Source organism: Monodelphis domestica, chromosome 2 (genome assembly GCF_027887165.1).
Source record: "Monodelphis domestica isolate mMonDom1 chromosome 2, mMonDom1.pri, whole genome shotgun sequence".
NCBI classification, from domain to species: Eukaryota; Metazoa; Chordata; class Mammalia; order Didelphimorphia; family Didelphidae; genus Monodelphis; species Monodelphis domestica.
This window is the reverse complement of record NC_077228.1, coordinates 497633309-497652528: the sequence shown is the minus strand read 5'-3', so window position 1 is coordinate 497652528 and position 19220 is coordinate 497633309. Positions and strand designations below refer to the sequence as shown.

The following is a 19220-nucleotide window of genomic DNA, read 5'->3' as shown; positions in this document are numbered from 1 at the left end:
AAGTATTGGTAGCATGGTAGATAGAGCATCAAGCCTGGAGTCCAGAAGATCTGGGTTCAAATCTGACCTCAAACACATCTTACCTATGTGATCCTGGGTAAGTCACTTAACCTGATTGCCTAATCCTTGGTATTCTTCTATCTTAGAAATGATACTAAGACATAAGGTAAGGGGTTGGTTTTTTGTTGGGGGGTTTTAAATAGGATTTAGCTATGTTCACCATGCTCTTGCAAGTGGCCCTACATAGTAAATATTCAGTAAATTTGTTTTGGGTGAAAAATAAAATAAAATCCACTGTCTCCTCTCATTTTCCCAGTTGACTTTTGGGCTTTATTATTCCATTGGGCCAGGGCTGAATAAGCCAGCAAACAAAACTAAAGTTTGTGCCATTGTGACCAATTTAAACACAAAAACTACATTTCAAGTCCTGAGGTAGTGGATCTCCAAAGGCCATCCACTCCAAGATCTCATTGACATCCTCAACCATTTATAACATCAGTGTCTTCTACAGGACAAAGGGAGGAAGTGATCTGTAGTAGGATAGCTGAATCATTTAATGGTCTCCATAAAGTTCTTGTACCCCAATGCTTCAGAGGCTCTAACATGAAGGGGGAGGAAGTACTGACGAAGAAAAATAAAATCCATTTCTTTACAATAAAACAGCATTTCAAATTACAAATCCCAGCCCATGTTGAGAAAGTCTTGACGGATATAATGGGGAGGTATGACCTATTAGCTTAATGAGTCTCTTAGGAGAGCAGCAGACTAAAGTGCTTAGGTGTCATAACCATTAGCAACTGAGGTCCAGTAGGATGACTATCTCTGTAGTAATGCATTACACCAAGTTTGTTCTCCCACAGGCATTCATATGCTAATGAGATAAGAAAAATTAAGCTTCATTTTCACGTGGTAATTCCAAAATTGGAATGACGAACCAAATTCGAGTTCTGTTTGTAGATATTTTAGTTTGTATATACATACTTTATATGTGCACATGTATATAATGTATTTATATAAAAATATATATTTTTCAGTTTATATACATATATAGGATCTCCTTCAAAATATATATAGCCTTGCCATTGCTATAAGAAGGCAATCACCTACACGAAATCCGATTTTAACTCAGTTCAATAAGCATTTGACCACCCACCAGGCACAAGGCACTGTATTTGATGCTGGGGGTACAAATAATTTAAAAATCCCTGACCTCTAGGAGCCTACCTTCTCCTAGGAGGAATGCAGCAGGCACATACATAAAATAAATACCAATCATATACAAAGTCATTTCAAGAGGGAGAACACTAATAACTAGGGGGGGTAGGAAAGACTACATTAAGGAAATAATACATTATGTACCTGAAGTGTGCTTTAAAGGAAGGTCAAGGATTCTAGTAGAGATGACTCAGAAATACAAAGTTGGAATGTTCTTCCATGAGTTCCTTTTGGAAAAGAATCTGGATTATGTATGTATGTGTGTACATGTATGTACATATGTATTTGCATTTGTGTATATACATACTATAAATTACATATAAACTCACTTCTCATCACCTATGCATTTTGGATTATGTATGTATGTGTGTACATGTATGTACATATGTATTTGCATTTGTGTATATACATACTATAAATTACATATAAACTCACTTCTCATCACCTATGCATTTAGCATAGAATCATTGCAGATCAATAATTGTCATTTTACATGGGGAAATCAAGTCAAGCTATTCAGTCCTATGTCAAAGTACGAGATTAACTTTCGTCACTTCCTCCAATAATTTGGCCAAAGTGAAGTTCGATAGTTTGTAAATGCTTTGTAAAGCATCTCCTCAGACAAGTAAATTGAGATAAAGAAACTATTCACAACTAAAGAAAATCAGAACTTCTCCCCAAGTGTCTTCCAACTCCCACTCCCATCCCTTCCATTTTCCCCCCCTCACACACTCTGGGTAAGGTGGAGCCAGTGCCCAAGGTGCCATGCAGGGGCTATGTACCCCCATGCTAAATAGCTACATGAGCATGTAAGTGAGATAAACACACCATTCATGTAGATAGAGGTGGATCTGGGCTTGGTTGGAAATGAATCAGGCCATCCCACAGAGTGGGTGTTTCTTCCTAAGTGGCTCTCTAGGGCACAATTAAAACCCTTATAAAAGGCCCTGCTCTTCTATGCTCAGTACCCTTGCCAGCCTCGCCAACGAGCACTTGACTTCTTCCTCTAGTGAAGTGGGTAAGTCCCATTCTACGGGATCTCGTTCTTCCTAATGATGCTTTATTTTGAGCCAGAGGAGATGTCTATAGGGATTTGGGCATTTGGAAAGTTTTTGAGGGAGTCTGAGGAGTGATCCTTTTTCAGAGACTTCTAATCTCTAGATGTCTTTGCAACATTTGGAAGTTAAGGTATTTGAAAGCTAGGTCATAGCGAGCATTCTATTTTAGCTCTGTCTTCTTCAAGGTTATTACATAGAGTGTCCCCAAAGTTTTAGGGCAGCTTTAAGCTTAAAAACTTGTCCCAGGACTTTGGGGACACCCTGTACAACAACTGCATCTCATGCTGTCATTATCTTCGGTGTGTTTCCTTGTTTTCTTCAGCTGAAATAGCGATGGTTTTCAGAGGTCGATTATGACACAGAGAATAGGTAACTCAAGGAAAAAATATAGCCACTAATTGACAGATGGAGTGTTTTAATAGAACTCTGCTTCTGCCTAAGCCTTGACAGGTTCACTTTGGGGAAGGGGTGATTCTGCTACATCAGTGAGATTCAAGTGGCTTATTTATGTGTAATAAAAGTTAAACAAAAGATCAGTTCTGTTCAAAGTATCTGGTCAGTCTTCATAATGTTGCCCTCCCAAGGAAGGTCTTACATGTGGTTTTTTCACAGGGAAACTGATTTAACTTGTATAACATTTCTTCTTCAGTTAAATTGGGATAGCTTAAGCTAGATATCTACCTAGCAGTTGTAGCATTAGGTACTGACTTTAATATTTGGAAAGAACAATATTTAATGGTGGTATTACATGGTTGCAATTGGTAACTTGTAGGTTTGACTTTGGGCTTCTCTATAGATTGGTCTAATTTCTGTGTATGTACATATACACATGTCATGTATGTATACATGTCATATATACATGTGTGTTTCATGTATGAATGTATAGTACTGTTACATTAAAATTGTGACTCTGTGATGGCTTCTAACCATTTGACCTATAGCTTTTACCTCCCTCCTTGGCTCACTTTTAGAGGGACTAGGCTATGAACAACAAGCTAGGCTGGTTTAACATTCCTACCAGAGAATCATAGATGGGGAAGTGAAATGAATTTTAGGGGTTATTAAATCCAATCTTCTCATTTTATAGATGAGGAAACTGAGGTCCAAAGTGGTCATCTTATTTCTTTGTCTGATCTTTTAAGTTGTTACTAATGAAGGATACATTATGTAAATTTATCAAAAGTTGCACAAAAAGAGTTGACTGCAAGTCAACGTAAAGATGATTGCAGGTTCATAGGACTTGGACCTAGAGAGTACCTTGGAGATCATTTAGTCTCATTTGCTAGATAAGGAAACTGGTATCCCATAGAGATAAAGTTATTTGTCCAAAGTCAAGGGGAAATTTAATGGCAAAGCCAGGATTTAAGCCCACATCTTGGGACTCAAAATCCAATGTCCTTCCACCTACCCTACTCTTTGCTCACTTCTTTACTGTTTTCCAAGATGTATATGTGTGGATATATGTATATACATGGACATACGCATATATATAGTGCTTCATATACCTTCAAAGTACTATGTTAATAACATTATGTAATAGATGTAGAGCTGGAAAGGCTGAAGAAGTTGAGACACAGAGAAGTTACACAGCTAGAAAGCAGCTGAGTCAGTATTTGAACCCAAGTCTTCTTTTTTTTTTTAAACCCTTACCTTCTGTCTTGGAATCAATACTGTGTATTGATTCCAAGACAGAAGTGTGGTAAGGGCTAGGCAATGGGGGTTAAGTGACTTGCCCAGGGTCACACAGCTGGGTAGTGTCTGAGGCCAGATTTGAACCTAGAATCTCCCATCTCTAGGCCTGGCTCTCAATCCACTTAGCTACCCAGCTGCCCCCTGAACCCAAGTCTTCTTGACTTCCAGTTCAGTACTCTATCCACTATGTCATGCTTCCTCTTACAACAGTTATTACTTTTTCTGCTTTCTTTTCTAAAGACAGTATTGATATAGGAAATGCTTTTGAAGATGATAGTAGAAAACTAGTTCTTAGTATATGAATTAGTGTAATTGTTCAGAAAGAAACTCCTAGAATGGATACTATCTGCCAGTGGAAGTGAAACCTGATTAAAAGTAGAGAAATAGACTTTGATTCAAGCCCAGCCATTCCATGATTGTCCTGTTTTGTTCTAGGTTTACTTAAATTTGCAGGGAAAAAAAATGCCTCAGCTACTGAAAAGCATCGTTAATATTGTTGAAGTTTACAATCAATATGCAAAAAGTGATTGTGATGGAACAGCACTGAGCAAAAAAGCTCTGAAGAATCTTCTCCAGAGGGAGTTTGGTGATATCCTCCGGGTAAGAACTTTCTTGATTCTGGGAAATGTAATTTCTTCTTGGATAGCTTAAAGAAATAAATTAGAAGTATCTTGAAATTTTGCTGTGGTATAGGTCTAGAATAATTCAAGGATTTTTTCTGGAATTAACTCTTTTTATTAAAATGTCCTCATGTTTAGCTTTATGTATTTCACCGATTACATGTAAAAACAAATTTCCACACAATTTTTCTAAGTTATATGATCAAATTTATTTCTATGTTGTTCATTTTTGTGAGTAATCTTATAAAACCAAACCCCTAAAACACAAACCAAAATAAACAATTGAAAAATCATATGCTTTCATTTGTATCTGATTCCAAACAGTTTTTTCTCTGGAGGTAGATAGTGTTCTTTGTCATAAGTCCCTCAGGAGTGTCCTGGATCATTGCATTGTCAATAACAGCTAAGTCTATCACAGTTGATCATTCCACAATATTGCTGTTACTATGTACAATTATTTCCTGGTTCTCCTTATTTCCATCTGTATCAGTCCATAGAGGTCTTTCCAGTTCTTTCTGAAATCAGTCTGTTCATAATTCCTTTACAGCACAATAGTATTCCATCACCATCATACACCACAATTTGTTCAGCCACATCCAACTGATGGATAACCCTTTAATTTCTAATTCTTTGCCACCACAAAAAGGGAAATGTTTTATATATAAATATATAGATATAGATATTTTTGTGCAAGTAGGTCCTCTCCCATTTTTTAAATCTCTATGGAATACAGACCTAGTAAAGGTATTACTGGATCAAAAGTTATGCATTGTTTTATAGCCCTTTAGGCATAGTTCCAAATTGCCCTCCAGAATGGTTAGATCAGTTCACAGCTCCATCAGCAATGCATTAGTGTCCCAATTTTGCCACATTCCCTCCAACATTTATCATTTTCCTATACTTTCATATTGGTCAACCTGATAAGTACGAGGTGGTACCTCAGAGTTGTTTTAATTTATATTTCTCTAATCAAGATGGACTTAGAACATTTTTGTATGATTATTGATAACTTTTATTTCTTCATCTGAAAACTTCTTAGTCATATCCTTTGGCCATTTGTCAATTGGGGAATGATTTGTATTCTTATACATTTGATTTAGTTCTTTATATCTTTAAGAAAATAGTCCTCTTTTGGAGATATTTGTTATAAAATTTTTTCTTGGGCTTAACTCTTAACAATATTTAACAATGCAGTCAAAATGCCCAAAAGACAATATTCATAGGTATGAAGATTAAATGATAGGAGAGGGAGTGCAACTATAATTTCATTAACATTAGGAACTCTCAGGTGAGTTCACTCTCTCTACCAATGCAGATTGTCACCTCTGAAACTATAAGTTCCCTATATCACCAATATGTATCAGAGATGGCTCCTGAACCTTGGTCTTCCTTATTTAGAGTCAAATTTCATATCCATTACCTTATACTCCCCCTCTTGACTATGATGCAAATGGATCTTTTATAGGAAGTTGACAATGGTTTTAAATAACACTTCCAAAGGTAGAAAAACAATGTTGATTGTGGAGGGAATTTGCAAGTCTTCTTCCTAACTCTTCAGCTTATCTATGTTTCTTTTCCAGAATAACTATACTATAATAACTGTTTTGTTCTATGCTAAAGGAGATTCTCTTTTTAATTATGAAAACTAGCCTTTTTTTTATCTATTCATTACTATATCAGATCTTTGTGGCACCTGCAAACTGTTTCACAAATTCTAGTCCCCAACTTGTCCTGGAAGATAAATGCAGTCTTATTCTCAGCATCAATAAAAATGGAGTTTTTTGGGTCTAAAAATCATCCCCAAGTTACTCTGAAAAAATAAGTAGACAGACAGACAGGAAGGTAGATAAATGAATACTAGATATAACATGCAATCTCCAGTGTCTGTGGACTTTAAAATAAAATGCTCACCTTACAGAGAGGCAACGAGGCTTGCAATATTGATTCACAGAGGTAAAGCTGCAAGGAACCTCCCAACCCTCTCATTTTAGAGTTGAGAAAAATTAGGTTTAGAGTTCAAATAACTTGTCCAAGGTCACGTAGTTAATAAGCAACAGAAGTAGGGGTACATAGGATCCATAGATCTAGATCTACAAAAGACCTCAGAATCCACCTGGTCCAGCTTCCTTATTTTACAGAGAAGATTAAGTGACTCACATATAGTCAAACAAGTTGTGAACATCAAAGGTGGAATTTGATGCCAGATCTTCTAAGTGATTTTCATATTGCTTGAAAATGAATGTCTCTTGGCTGATAAGACCGCCCAAAACATACATGGGTGATTAAAAGTTATCGTGCCATTCTTGGAATCCATTAATCTGTACTAGATTTAATTTTTTTTCCCCTTTTGCCTTTCTTTTTCTACAGAGACCACATGACCCTCAGACCGTGGATCTGGTCCTGCAACTACTAGATCGAGATTGTAACGGGGTTGTTGATTTCAATGAGTTTCTCTTGCTATTGTTCAAAGTAGCCCAAGCTTGTTATTATGCGCTTAGCCAGGCCACCGGGAACGAAGGAAAGAGACGGGTTAAGCTAGAGGAAAAGAGGGAAAGATCTCAAGATTTCTTGCGAGAGGAAAACCAGAGGAGGCGCGACACCCGGGAGAGGCAACTCCAAGAAGAAGAAGAACTGCAGCAAGCTGAACAACAAGAGCGTGAGAGGCAGCGCAGTGACGCGCGCTCGCTTTTCGAGAGGCAGCGCCAAGAGCGAGTTAGGCAGAGCGCCTCTGAGGAAGAGCAGCTGCAGCGACAAGAACAGGAAAGGCGACTCCAGGAGCGCGAGAGGCAGAGTCTGGAGGACGAGCAGCTTCAAAGACCCAGGAAGGAGAGGCAGAAAGAGAGGCAGATCCGGGAAGAAGAACAGAGACAGAGACAGGAGCTGGAACAAGAGCGTCGCCGCCGCGAACAAAGACAAGAGTCGGCAGAAGGGTACAAAAGACAGGAGCAGGAGAGGCAACGAAGGGAGCAGCAGAGAGAGCGCCAGGAAGAGAGCCTGCAGGAGCGTGCAGACCAGAGCTTGGAGGAAGAGCAGCAGCTAAGACGGCAAGAGGAAAGAAAGGTCCGCGAGAAGGGTGAGAGCCGCAGCCTCCGACTGCAGTGGCAACTAGAGAGAGAAGTTGAAGGACGTCAAAACAAAGTGTACTCCAAGCCCCGTAGGCAGGAGAGACAATTCCTGGAGGAAGAGTCGAGCCTCCGACAGCAGAGAGAAGAAGAGAGAAGGCGGCAGCAAGAGCGAGAGAGGCAGCTGCTGGAGGAAGAGGCTTTGCAGCGGCAGGACAGATTCGGCCGCCTGAGGGATGAGGACTTTGAAGACAGCTTCCAAGAGGAGCGGGCAAGGCAGTTACGTGAAGAGGAGCAGATTCGCCGGCGACAGATCCGCGATAGGCAGCTCCAAGAGGAGGAGAGACGCCGGGATCTCAAAATTCAGTGGCTGCCAGAAGAAGAGACCGAGAGACGCCGAAACAGGCTCTATGCCAAGCCCTCAGAGCAGCAGCAAGAGCGAGAACGTCGTCGGGTGCAGCGAGAGAGACAACTGAGAGAGGAAGAGGAGCGCGAGCTGCAGCAACTAGAGAGGAGGAGGCCCCAGGAGCAGCTGTATCGGGAGGAAGAACGGCTAGAGCAGGAGGAAGAGCAACTCCGACGGCGCCAGGAGAGAGAGGAGAAAAGGCAAAGGCAGGAGAGAGAGAGGCAGCTGCGCGAGGAAGAAGCATTGCAACAGCAAGATAGATTCAGACGTTTGCGGGATGGAGACCTGGACGACAGCTTCCAGGAGGAACGGGCAAGGCAGCTACTTGAAGAGGAGCAGATTCCCCGGCAACAGATCCGTGGTAGGCAGCTCCAAGAGGAGGAGTTGGGCCGGGATCTCAAAATCCAGTGGCTGCCAGAAGAAGAGACCGAGAGACGCCGAAACAGGCTCTATGCCAAGCCCTCAGAGCAGCAGCAAGAGCGCAAACGTCGGGAGCAACTAGAGAGGCAGCGGAAAGAGGAAGAAGAGTTGCAGCAGGAGGAAGAACAGCTCCAGCGCCTGGAGCAGGAGCTAGAAAAGAAACGAGAGGAGCTTGAGAAGAGGAGGCGCCAGGAGCAGAGAGAAAGACAATACCGAGAGGAAGAACAGCTCCAGGAGGAAGAACAGCTCCAGCGCCTGGAGCAAGAGCTAGAAAACAAACTAGAGGAGCTTGAGAAGAGGAGGCGCCAGCAGCAAAGAGACAGACAGTATCCTGAGAAAGAACAGCTCCGGGAGGAAGAAGAGCAGATCCAGCGCCTGGAGCAGGAGGTAGAAAAGAGACGAGAGGAGCTCGAGAAGAGGAGGCGCCAGGAGCAGAGAGAAAGACAATACCGTGGTGAAGAGAAGCTCCAGAGGGAAGAAGAACAGCTCCAGCGCCTGGAGCAGGAGGTAGAAAAGAGACGAGAGGAGCTCGAGAAAAGGAGGCGCCAGGAGCAGAGAGAAAGACAATACCGTGGTGAAGAGAAGCTCCAGGAGGAAGAAGAACAGCTCCAGCGCCTGGAGCAGGAGGTAGAAAAGAGACGTGAGGAGCTCGAGAAGAGGAGGCGCCAGGAGCAGAGAGACAGACAGTATCGTGGTGAAGAGAAGCTCCAGGAGGAAGAAGAACAGCTCCAGCGCCTGGAGCAGGAGGTAGAAAAGAGACGTGAGGAGCTCGAGAAGAGGAGGCGCCAGGAGCAGAGAGACAGACAATACCGGGAGGAAGAACAGCTCCAGGAGGAAGAAAAACAGCTCCAGCGCCTGGAGCAAGAACTAGAAAACAAACTAGAGGAGCTCGAGAAGAGGAGGCGCCAGGAGCAAAGAGACAGACAGTATCCTGAGAAAGAACAGCTCCAGGAGGAAGAAGAACAGCTCCAGCGTCTAGAGCAGGAGGTAGAAAAGAAACGAGAGGAGCTTGAGAAGAGGAGGCGCCAGGAGCAGAGAGAAAGACAATACCGTGGTGAAGAGAAGCTCCAGAGGGAAGAAGAACAGCTCCAGCGCCTGGAGCAGGAGGTAGAAAAGAGACGTGAGGAGCTCGAGAAGAGGAGGCGCCAGGAGCAGAGAGAAAGACAATACCGTGGTGAAGAGAAGCTCCAGGAGGAAGAAGAACAGCTCCAACGCCTGGAGCAGGAGGTAGAAAAGAAACGTGAAGAGCTAGCTAAGAGAAGGCGCCAGGAGCAGAGAGACAGACAGTACCGTGGGGAAGAGAAGCTCCAGGAGGAAGAAGAACTCCAGCGCCTGGAGCAGGAAGTCGAAAAGAGACGTGAAGAGCTAGCTAAGAGGAGGCGCCAGGAGCAGAGAGAAAGACAATCCCGTGGTGAAGAGAAGCTCCAGGAGGAAGAAGAACAGCTCCAGCGCCTGGAGCAGGAGATAGAAAAGAGACGAGAGGAGCTCGAGAAGAGGAGGCGCCAGGAGCAGAGAGACAGACAGTATCGTGGTGAAGAGAAGCTCCAGAGGGAAGAAGAACAGCTCCAACGCCTGGAGCAGGAGGTAGAAAAGAGACGAGAGGAGCTCGAGAAGAGGAGGCGCCAGGAGCAGAGAGACAGACAGTATCGTGGTGAAGAGAAGCTCCAGGAGGAAGAAGAACAACTCCAGCGCCTGGAGCAGGAAGTCGAAAAGAGACGTGAAGAGCTAGCTAAGAGAAGGCGCCAGGAGCAGAGAGACAGACAGTATCGTGATGAAGAGAAGCTCCAGGAGGAAGAAGAACAGCTCCAACGCCTGGAGCAGGAGATAGAAAAGAGACGAGAGGAGCTCAAGAAGAGGAGGCGCCAGGAGCAGAGGGACAGACAGTATCCTGAGAAAGAACAGCTCCAGGAGGAAGAAGAACAGCTCCAGCGCCTGGCGCCAGAGGAGAAGAGGCTCCGGGAGCAGCGCAACAGGAAGTACCGGGAGGAAGAACAGCTCCAGGAGGAGGAAGAACAGCTGCAACGCCTGGAGCAGGAGGTAGAAAAGAGACGTGAAGAGCTAGCTAAGAGGAGGCGCCAGGAGGAGAGAGACAGACAATATCCTGAGGAGGAAGAGTTCCTGGAGCAGGAGAGTGACCGGCAACTCCGTGAAGAAACCCAGAGCCGACGTCTGAAATGGCAGTGGCAACCCCAAAAGGAAAATGAAGCCCGTAACAGAAGGCTTTACTCCAAACGCAGGGAGGATGAACAGAGGGACTGGGAGCAAGAAGATTCTCAAGTTCGAGACTGGCCTGCAGTAGACGATGAAGATGAATATGGTTTCAGAGATCTGGACAGACCAGTCAGGTACGAGAAATCCCGTCCCATGCAGGACAGACAGTTCTATCTGGATGAGGAGAAAGAACAGCAGTACCGGCAGGAACTAGAGGCTGAAAAGCAACATCGCCAAGAAAGAGGCAGGCTATTCCAGGAAGAAGAACAAAGGCTCGGACAAGAAAGAGAACAAGAAAGGAAGCGCCGTCAGGAGCAAGACAGGAAATTCCGAGACGAAGAACAATTGCTCAGAAAGGAACAAGAGGAATATGAAGAAGCGAAAAAGCTTCGTCAGAGAAGAGACAGGAAGTTACGGGAGGAGCAGGAGTTCCGCAGACTGAACCAAGAGGGAAGGAAAGCACTCCTCCAGGCCAGAGACCGTAAAGCGCAGGAGGAAGAGGAGTTCTACCCTCAAGAGCAAGGCAGGCAATACCGTAAGGAACGACGCTTCCAGGAGCCCCGGGACAGGCAATTACAGGATGAAGAGCCTATACTCCGTCAGCTACAAGAAGAACAGAGACGCAGAAAGGAAAGAGAGGAAGAGCAGTTCCTCAGGCAGGAGCAAGAACAGGAATTGAGACAACGGCAAGAACGAGACAGAAAAGTTCGCCAGGAAGAGCAGCTCCGCCGCCAAGAACGAGAGCAAGAGCAGAGACGCCGTCAAAAACGAGAAGGGGCATTCCTCCGGGAAGAGCAGTTGAGGGAGGAAGAACAAGAAGAGAGACTCAGGCAGGAACTACGAGACAGAAAATTCGGAGAGCGAGAGCAAAGCCTTCAGCAAGCGGTGGAAGAAGAAAAAAGACGGCGTCTAGAGCAAGACAGGAAATTCCGTGAGGAAGAACAGCTCTATAGGGAGGGGCAGGAGCAAAGACGGCGCCGTGAGCAAGACCGGAGATTACCAGAGAATGAACAGCTCCTCCAGCAGGAAGAGGAGGAAGAACAGAGGCTTCGGCAAGAACGAGAGAAGATGAGGGACCAGGAACAGTTCATCCGAGAGGAAAAAAGACAGGAGGTGAGGAGAGAGGAGCAACGAAGAGGTCAAGAACCAGAGAGGAAATTCCGTGAAGAAAAACAGCTCCGCCAACTGGAGAGAGAACAAGAACAGAGGCTCCAGGAACTAGAGAGAAAATTCCGTGAAGAAGAACAGCTACGCAGACAAGAGAGAGAGCAAGTACAGAGGCTCCAGGAAGAACAGTTCCGCAGACAGGAGAGAGAACAGGAACTCGAGAGGAAATTCCGTGAAGAAAAACAGCTCCGCAGGCAGGAGCTGGAACAGGAACGCGAGAGAAAATTCCGTGAAGAAGAGCAGTTCCGAAGACAGGAGAGAGAACAAGAACAGAGGCTCCAGGAACGGGAGAGGAAACTCCGTGAAGAAGAGCAGTTCCGTAGACAGGAGCTAGAGCAAGAACAGAGGCGGCGTCAGGAACAGGAGAGGAAATTTCGTGAAGAGCAGTTCCGTAGACAGGAGAGAGAACAAGAACAGAGGTTCCAGGAACGCGAGAGGAAACTCCGGGAAGAAGAACAGCTCCGTAGACAAGAGCTAGAGCAGGAACGCGAGAGAAAATTCCGTGAAGAGCAGTTCCGCAGACAAGAAAGAGAACAGGAACAGAGGCGCCGTCAGGAACGGGAAAAGAAATTCCACGAAGAAGAGCAGTTCCGTAGACAGGAGCTAGAACAAGAACGGGAGAGAAAATTCCGTGAAGAAGAACAGCTTCGTAGACAGGAGCGAGAGCAAGAACAGAAACGCCGTCAAGAACGGGACAGAAAATTCCGTGAAGAACAGCTCCGCAGACAAGAGCGAGAAGGGCAGCGTTATGGTCAAGAGTTCGACTCTCAAAGGGTCCAGCTCCGAGACAGGCAGTCCAGGGAAGAAGACAAGAATCGTAGACAGGCCCAGGAATTTAGCTCACGTCAAATTTCTAAGCCAATTGTCCGTTCTAGCCCACTGTATGAATATATTCAAGAACAGAGGTCCCAATATTGTCCATAGATGGAGCTCTCAGAGTCCTATCACTTACCAAAGTTTCAGACAACAGGAAGTGGAAAACACCGTGTACCCAGTGATTGATCAAACGCAAGTTCTTTTTGGTTATGGGAAAACTCTTTTCTGTCTAAATAAGTTGGGTGGGGGGAGGGTTCCTCAAAAAAATCTTCAGTTCTCTTTTTTTCACTTACCTTCTTTCTTCAGTATTTCTCGAAACTCTTACTACAGAATGCCTTCATTCATTGATGCAGATGTGGGGTTCATCAAGAAACAAGTAGAACTTCGGGGGGCACTGATTTGTTCAACTGATGTCAGAGCTAATATGAGAATCCAAACCTGTGGTTCCTCTTTGTATACTACAATTCGGCTGGAAGAGGTGTCAGTTTCCAAAGTATGTGCAATTTGAGATTTCTCCAAAAACAAATAAAATTCAGCTTTATCTCAACCTTACCTCCCTTCTTTCGTGGCAGTCACCCCCATTGTAGTCCTATGGCTTCATTTTTGCTCTTTTGCAAATATATTGCAACAATCATTTAATGGGGAGGCCAATTTTAGACAGTCCACTTGAGAAGGCAGCACATGATGGAGGAATAAATGTTGTTTTAAAATTAAGTTTAATTTGGATTCTCATAAAGAGATTTGGATTTAGAGTTGTTCCTCAAAAAAAAACTGAAAAGACTACAGACATGGTCTTGAGGCAAAATCAAAGTGTTTCTTTAAAAACTCCACAACTCAAAATTAAAAAATATATATATATGTAGTAGATGTCTAGTATAGTCTGTAGTGCTTGATTCTTTCCCCTAGTCCTTGATAAGGTTGTAGATCTTAGCACCTCTGTGGATTTCAGCTGGACATGAAACCAACTCAGAGAATTCTGAAGATCATACCTTAGTGACTGGTACCTGGAGCCTGCCAGAGTTAATTAGGAGAAGTGTGTTGGGAAAGGAGAATGTGTAGGGGGGAAATGTGTGAATGACTGTGCAGGTACCCTTAGGCCCTATGTGAAGACTCATCAGCCCATAACCCTTTGAGGCTAATTGATACTACCTTGGGGACATTCTTGTTGAAATAATTGGGCTATGGAAAACAATTAATAAATAGTTGGCAATTACTTTACTTCCTTTTTCCTCTTTCATCTATGCGGCTCCAAACACAAGGACTGGAAACTGACATAAATACATACATTAACTAAATCACTAAACTTTCATTATATTTGGCAAGAATCATTTCTTATCAGAAATCCAAAAGAAACTACCCAAAGGAGAGTTCTGGTCAGGCCAGCTTTTCATGGATAGCACAAATTAAATTCACAATGTGAGAAAGCAATCACATCTTCCCCATCCCCCCAATATTCCCCCAACATAAAAGTGAGCAGCAATCAAAAATTTGTTCATACCTTCACATTTAACAAGATTTTTTATTTTAGTGATCAAGAACAAAAAACAATATAATGATTTGGGGGGGCATCTGTTCACCATGAATTAAACTCTACTTGGTTCTAGGACAAGTGCCTTTAGCCTCAACTGACCCTCAAATGAGTGTCATCTACAATCACAGCTGCCTATTGATACAGGATTTTACTATGGAATCTTCCAAATTGCATTCTAGTTGTGTTCATTTAGCAACGTGGCCAGGGACTTCACTGGTACAAGGGACTCTGGGGTTTGGAAATAACCACTACTGATGCAAGTCAGCACCTTTTCTATAATTTCTAGTCCTAGAGAGTTGCCTGGAACACTAAGAGGTTAAATAATTTTCCCTGGGGCTCAGCCACTATGTGTCACAGATGGGATTTTAACTAAGTTTTTTCTGGTTTCAAAGCTCACTTTCTCCAGTTACCATACTCAGATGCCTCCATTAAGCATACTCTTTAAATTATCATGTAAAAAAAAAAGTTTCCCTGAGGATCATGAAGGTCTGCATGTTCCTTATTACTGGACTAAGCACTTGATCTTAGAACATAAAAGTGAAACACACATCCAAATTTTTTTAACCCTCTTTTACTTTCCAAGCCATTTATCTGTGTAGGATTAACTTTTTCTTAGCTCCACAAATTTGGCTTTCCAATTACCTATATTATATTGGAGCCTATCTATTCTGATTAACCACAGTTTACCCTTTATCCTTAATACTACTGTTGTGATGCCTACTGACATCTAGCTAAAAGTTTAATAGATCTCCAAAGGTTTGAATCTTCAATCAGTGGCAAGGAAATTTTAAAAAGCACTTTTCTAAGGTTGTCTGTTACTCTCCCAATTTAAACGATGATCATTGGGTTAAATGGTACTCTAAGCAAACATAGTGTTTTTTAGGGAAATTCATAATGATGATGATAGTAATAGCAATAATATCAATTAGCATTTATATAGCACTTTAAGATTCCTAAAGCACTTTACTCTTTGATCCTGACAATGACTCTGACATGGGTGTTATTATTATCCTCATTGTACAGATTATGAAACTAAAACTAAGAGAGATTGTGACTTGCCCAAGGCCAACAGCTAGGAAGTGTTTAAGTCAGATTTGAAACATAGATCTTCTTTGACTCCAAGTCCAACTCTCCACTGAGCTACCTGTTAGCAAATATATTGTATATTGGAACACTGGATACTTGGTGTCCTGGAAGGGTCAAAATGATAATGATATCATAATGAAATCAAGTAGTTGTGTCAAGGAAGGTAAAATACTCCAAAATTGCAATCACTAAGTATTATAATACCAATGCAAACAAGGAAACTCTGCACAGCTCACATATCTTCTAAGGCATCCTCTTTTTTTTTTTTAACCCTTAACTTCTGGCTTAGAATTTATTCTAATGAACACACAGATATGTTCACTTTTACCACTTTGTGTCATTTTTTACTGGTCAATAAAATAAAGAAAGTGGATTAACTGGTCTCTAAGAAGTCTCCTACCTCTAAAATTCTGTGACCTTTTCCTCCAGGGGATACAGCCTTCATTTCTCCTGCTCCAGTTTAATATAACTAGTAGACAGGGTCTGTGAATTACCATATAACTGCCCCTTCTGTCACTACTTGTTTGATCCTGGACAGGTTGTTTCACTTTCTGGGTCTGTTTCCTCAACTAGTTGGAAGAGGTCCTTTCCAGTTCTAAAATAATATTCCTATTGTGTAGAAATCGAGCCCTTGTCTCAAGGTTTCTAATTGAGAACTGATCCCTCCTGAGTATATTTCTTATGTCCTTCAGTAATAGAGTTAAAAGATTCTGATAGGACTCCCCCAAGTCTTTCTCAACTTGGCATTTTTCTGAGAACTTCCTTATAGTTCTCAGCCCTGGCATGCCTCTTATATGTGCTTGCCAGATGATTTCCAACCTGGCAACAACTTAAAAAACAATCAAAGCATTTGTTTCAGTGTTCTTGTAACAGTTTGTTAGCAGAGGAGTCAACTTCCAAAGAGTAATTCATCACAATTAAAATAACAGGTAGTAAAAGCATGTGTCATCAAGTCCATGCCCTCTGGCTTGTCCTTTTAGACTACTGGCAGGAGAATCAAAGAGTAACCCTTCTTATGAACAATATGAGGATGAGCCCGGCTTAAGTGTAAATTAGGAGTGGAGTTCTGTAAACTCTATTTCTCTAGCTATGGTTGGAGTGTGGGTTATATAATGGAGAGGTTGGTCCAGGCACAATGTGGATTTATTTGCTGACAAATCTATGTAGATGGATGTAATAGGACACCACATATTATTCTGCAAAAGTGGGAAGACTTCTTTGTTAAAGTAGAATCCCCGGTTTAGATCCAATGATCTCCTTTTTCCAGTAACGATGTTTCTTTGTTCAAAGGCAGCTATCTTTCACTACATCTGCCTCAAGTTTCTATTTCAGGAAATAAGATCTACCCTCATACAATCATAACTTCCAATGCTATTTCTTAACCATGTTTAGGCAGTAAAATAAAAGGAAGGATGGAGAAGAACAAAGAGAAAGAATAGTCTCCTATCTGGAGAGCCAGAATACAGGTCCAATTACAAAGGACATTGCTCTCTACCCAGCCTGTCTTGGCTCGCTCTCAAACCACAATCCAAATTCCTCTCCTGTACTCCCTGAAATTAGTCTGGGTTTGTGCCTTCCAGGTACTCTCTGTTATACTAGCTCAACCACAGACCATTTTCCCTAAGGTATAGGTACTCTATTAAGTGAACTTCACAGATATATTTATCTTCAGTTTTTGGAGGGAAGCTGGTGACTCAATTCCAAATAGGACCAAAAGTCTATGGTTGACCTCACTATGGAACCCTGGCACTGTGACTTCCCATTTCCTACTTTGATATCCACTCATCATAGTAGTAATTATCCAACACTACCAATATACATTCAGCATAATAGTAATTATGAGTTTTCTCAACAAGGGCATAAGACTATAATCTGGGGCATTTTCTCACCTGTGCAATGGATAATAAGCAGATGTTCTATTTCCAAGTAAGTTGACAGACAGAGATATGATCATTCAAGACCAAAATCCAAAGGTGGAGTTCTGGGTTTTGTTTTCCTTATTTCTAATCCCTTCAGGATCCCAGGGGCACTGATTTTGCAAGCTCAAAGAAACCCTGGATTCTCTTTCATTATTTTACTTCCTAATTCAAGAGCATTTAGAATGTCTCTTCATTTAATAACTAACTTTTATTAAGGCACTTTAAGGCCTGCAAAATGCTTTACTTATATTCTCTCATTTTATCATTACAACAACGCTGAGACAGAAGTACCATTATCATCACCCACTTTGCAGGAGAGGAGACTGAGGCTGCAAAATATTAAGTGATTTGTCCAAGGTTATATAGCTAATAAGCATCTAAAGAAGTATTTGAATTTAGATCTTCCTAACTCTAAGTCCAGCACTCTCACCCACTGTGACATCTAGCTCCCGCCAATAATAATAATTACTATTCAGATACATAGATAGATAGATGTATATAAAATATTATATAGCATTTTATATAAGTACTAGATATATATTTGTGAATATATACATATAAAATATGTATAACAGTATATATACTATCAATAAAAATACACATATCTTTAAGGTTTGCAAAGCACTTTAAATGGGATATCCTTTGTTCCTCACAATAGCCCTTCAAATCTGGCATCAGACACTTCCCAGCTGTGTGACCCTGGGAAAGTCACTTGACCCCCATTGCCTAGCCCTTACCACTATTCTGCCTTGAAACCAATACATAGTATTGATTCCAAGACAGAAGGTAAGGGTTAAAAAAAATAGCCCTTCAATAGGTGCTATTATTATCCCTATTTTACACTTAGGAATTTAAGCTATTCTAAGTCATCAATCCAAAAAAGTAAGCTCATTTATATGTGATTAGCATCAGGACATGGGACATGGCTCTCAAAGAAAGTGAGCTGCCATTTTCCCTAAGGAGCAATCACCTCTCTAGCTAAGTCAGTAGATATCCACTAATAGACAAAGGCTTTTAACTCCCCTGATATAATCTAAACACCAGATCTCTTTCTCAGAGTTACCAAGTGAGAAATTGATTCTTCCTGAAATCAGTGATCTTAACTGAAGAGCTTCATATGAACTGAAAGACTAATGCAACAAGTGTTTTTAGGTTGCCATGCCTAGGAATTTTGGGTAAAGCTCCTTTACTCTTTTCACTAAGGGTCCAGTCTACTCTGGACTCACCGTGATGTTGTGTGTCTCCTTCACTTTCAAAGAGGACTAAATGACACCAAAAGGGGGATGTCTTGACTTGCCTTTGAATTGGATTTAAGTGAGAAAGAGTTTACAAAGTCATCTACCTCACTCTCTCTTCCAAACTCATCAAAGCCCAGTGGTGGGACAAAAGAAAAATGGCTAGTGATGGCCCCAGATACAATGATGACCTTAGGATCTTCAATGTCTGGCCGACTTCTAAGCTCCACAGTGCCTGCTTCAGACATCTTCATGGCTATTGGAACAAATTATTCCTACTCCCCCACCCCCTTCAAGCCAGGAGAAGTCTTCACATGCTTGGGGTAGATATCCCCTAACTCACTGATGGGTCTAAGGCCTTTTGGTTATCCTCAACCTGATTTAGGCCATCTGATGAGATGGGTTTACTGTGGTGTGACCTCTGCGCATGCTACAGCTTCTTAAGCCACTGGAGAGAATTGAGGGAAAGATGAGAACAAAAAGTGGATGGAAAAGGGCTCAGCAAGCCCTTACAGCAAAAGTGTTAGTCCCATCTGAACACCCTCTACACTCCAATGTATTCCAACCCAGTCTTACTCCTAAGGAAGTTTATCTTCTAATGAAAAGGCTTTGGCACCCTTTTATCACACATTTTTAACTTGTGAAACCCCCATCGAGGAGCCCCAGAGAATAATCACGTTTGACTTGGATTTTGGCACATGTCTAGAGTTTCTTCAAATAGGAGGAGTAGAAAGGTACTCATTCAATGTACAAAGAGAATCATTTCTAAGACAGGCATTTAT

The 19220-nt window shown here is 42.3% G+C and overlaps 1 protein-coding gene across 1 annotated transcript; it reads left to right on the top strand.

Moving 5' to 3' along the window:
- The first annotated feature begins 2190 nt into the window (after nt 1-2190).
- On the top strand, nt 2191-13880 carry LOC100019329 (trichohyalin). The gene is made up of 3 exons (XM_056819434.1): nt 2191-2233; nt 4401-4565; nt 6953-13880. The coding sequence occupies exons 2-3, from the start codon at nt 4428-4430 to the stop codon at nt 12773-12775; spliced, it is 5961 nt and encodes a 1986-aa protein (XP_056675412.1). The 5' UTR covers nt 2191-2233; nt 4401-4427; the 3' UTR covers nt 12776-13880.
- Nucleotides 13881-19220: the final 5340 nt, after the last annotated feature.

Bases quoted from the DNA above. Each gene is read 5' to 3' on its own strand.
- LOC100019329 (XM_056819434.1), top strand. From the start codon at position 4,428: ATGCCTCAGCTACTGAAAAGCATCGTTAATATTGTTGAAGTTTACAAT. The intron at 4,566-6,952 runs GTAAGAACTTTC...CTTTTTCTACAG, and splicing joins AGTTTGGTGATATCCTCCGG to AGACCACATGACCCTCAGAC.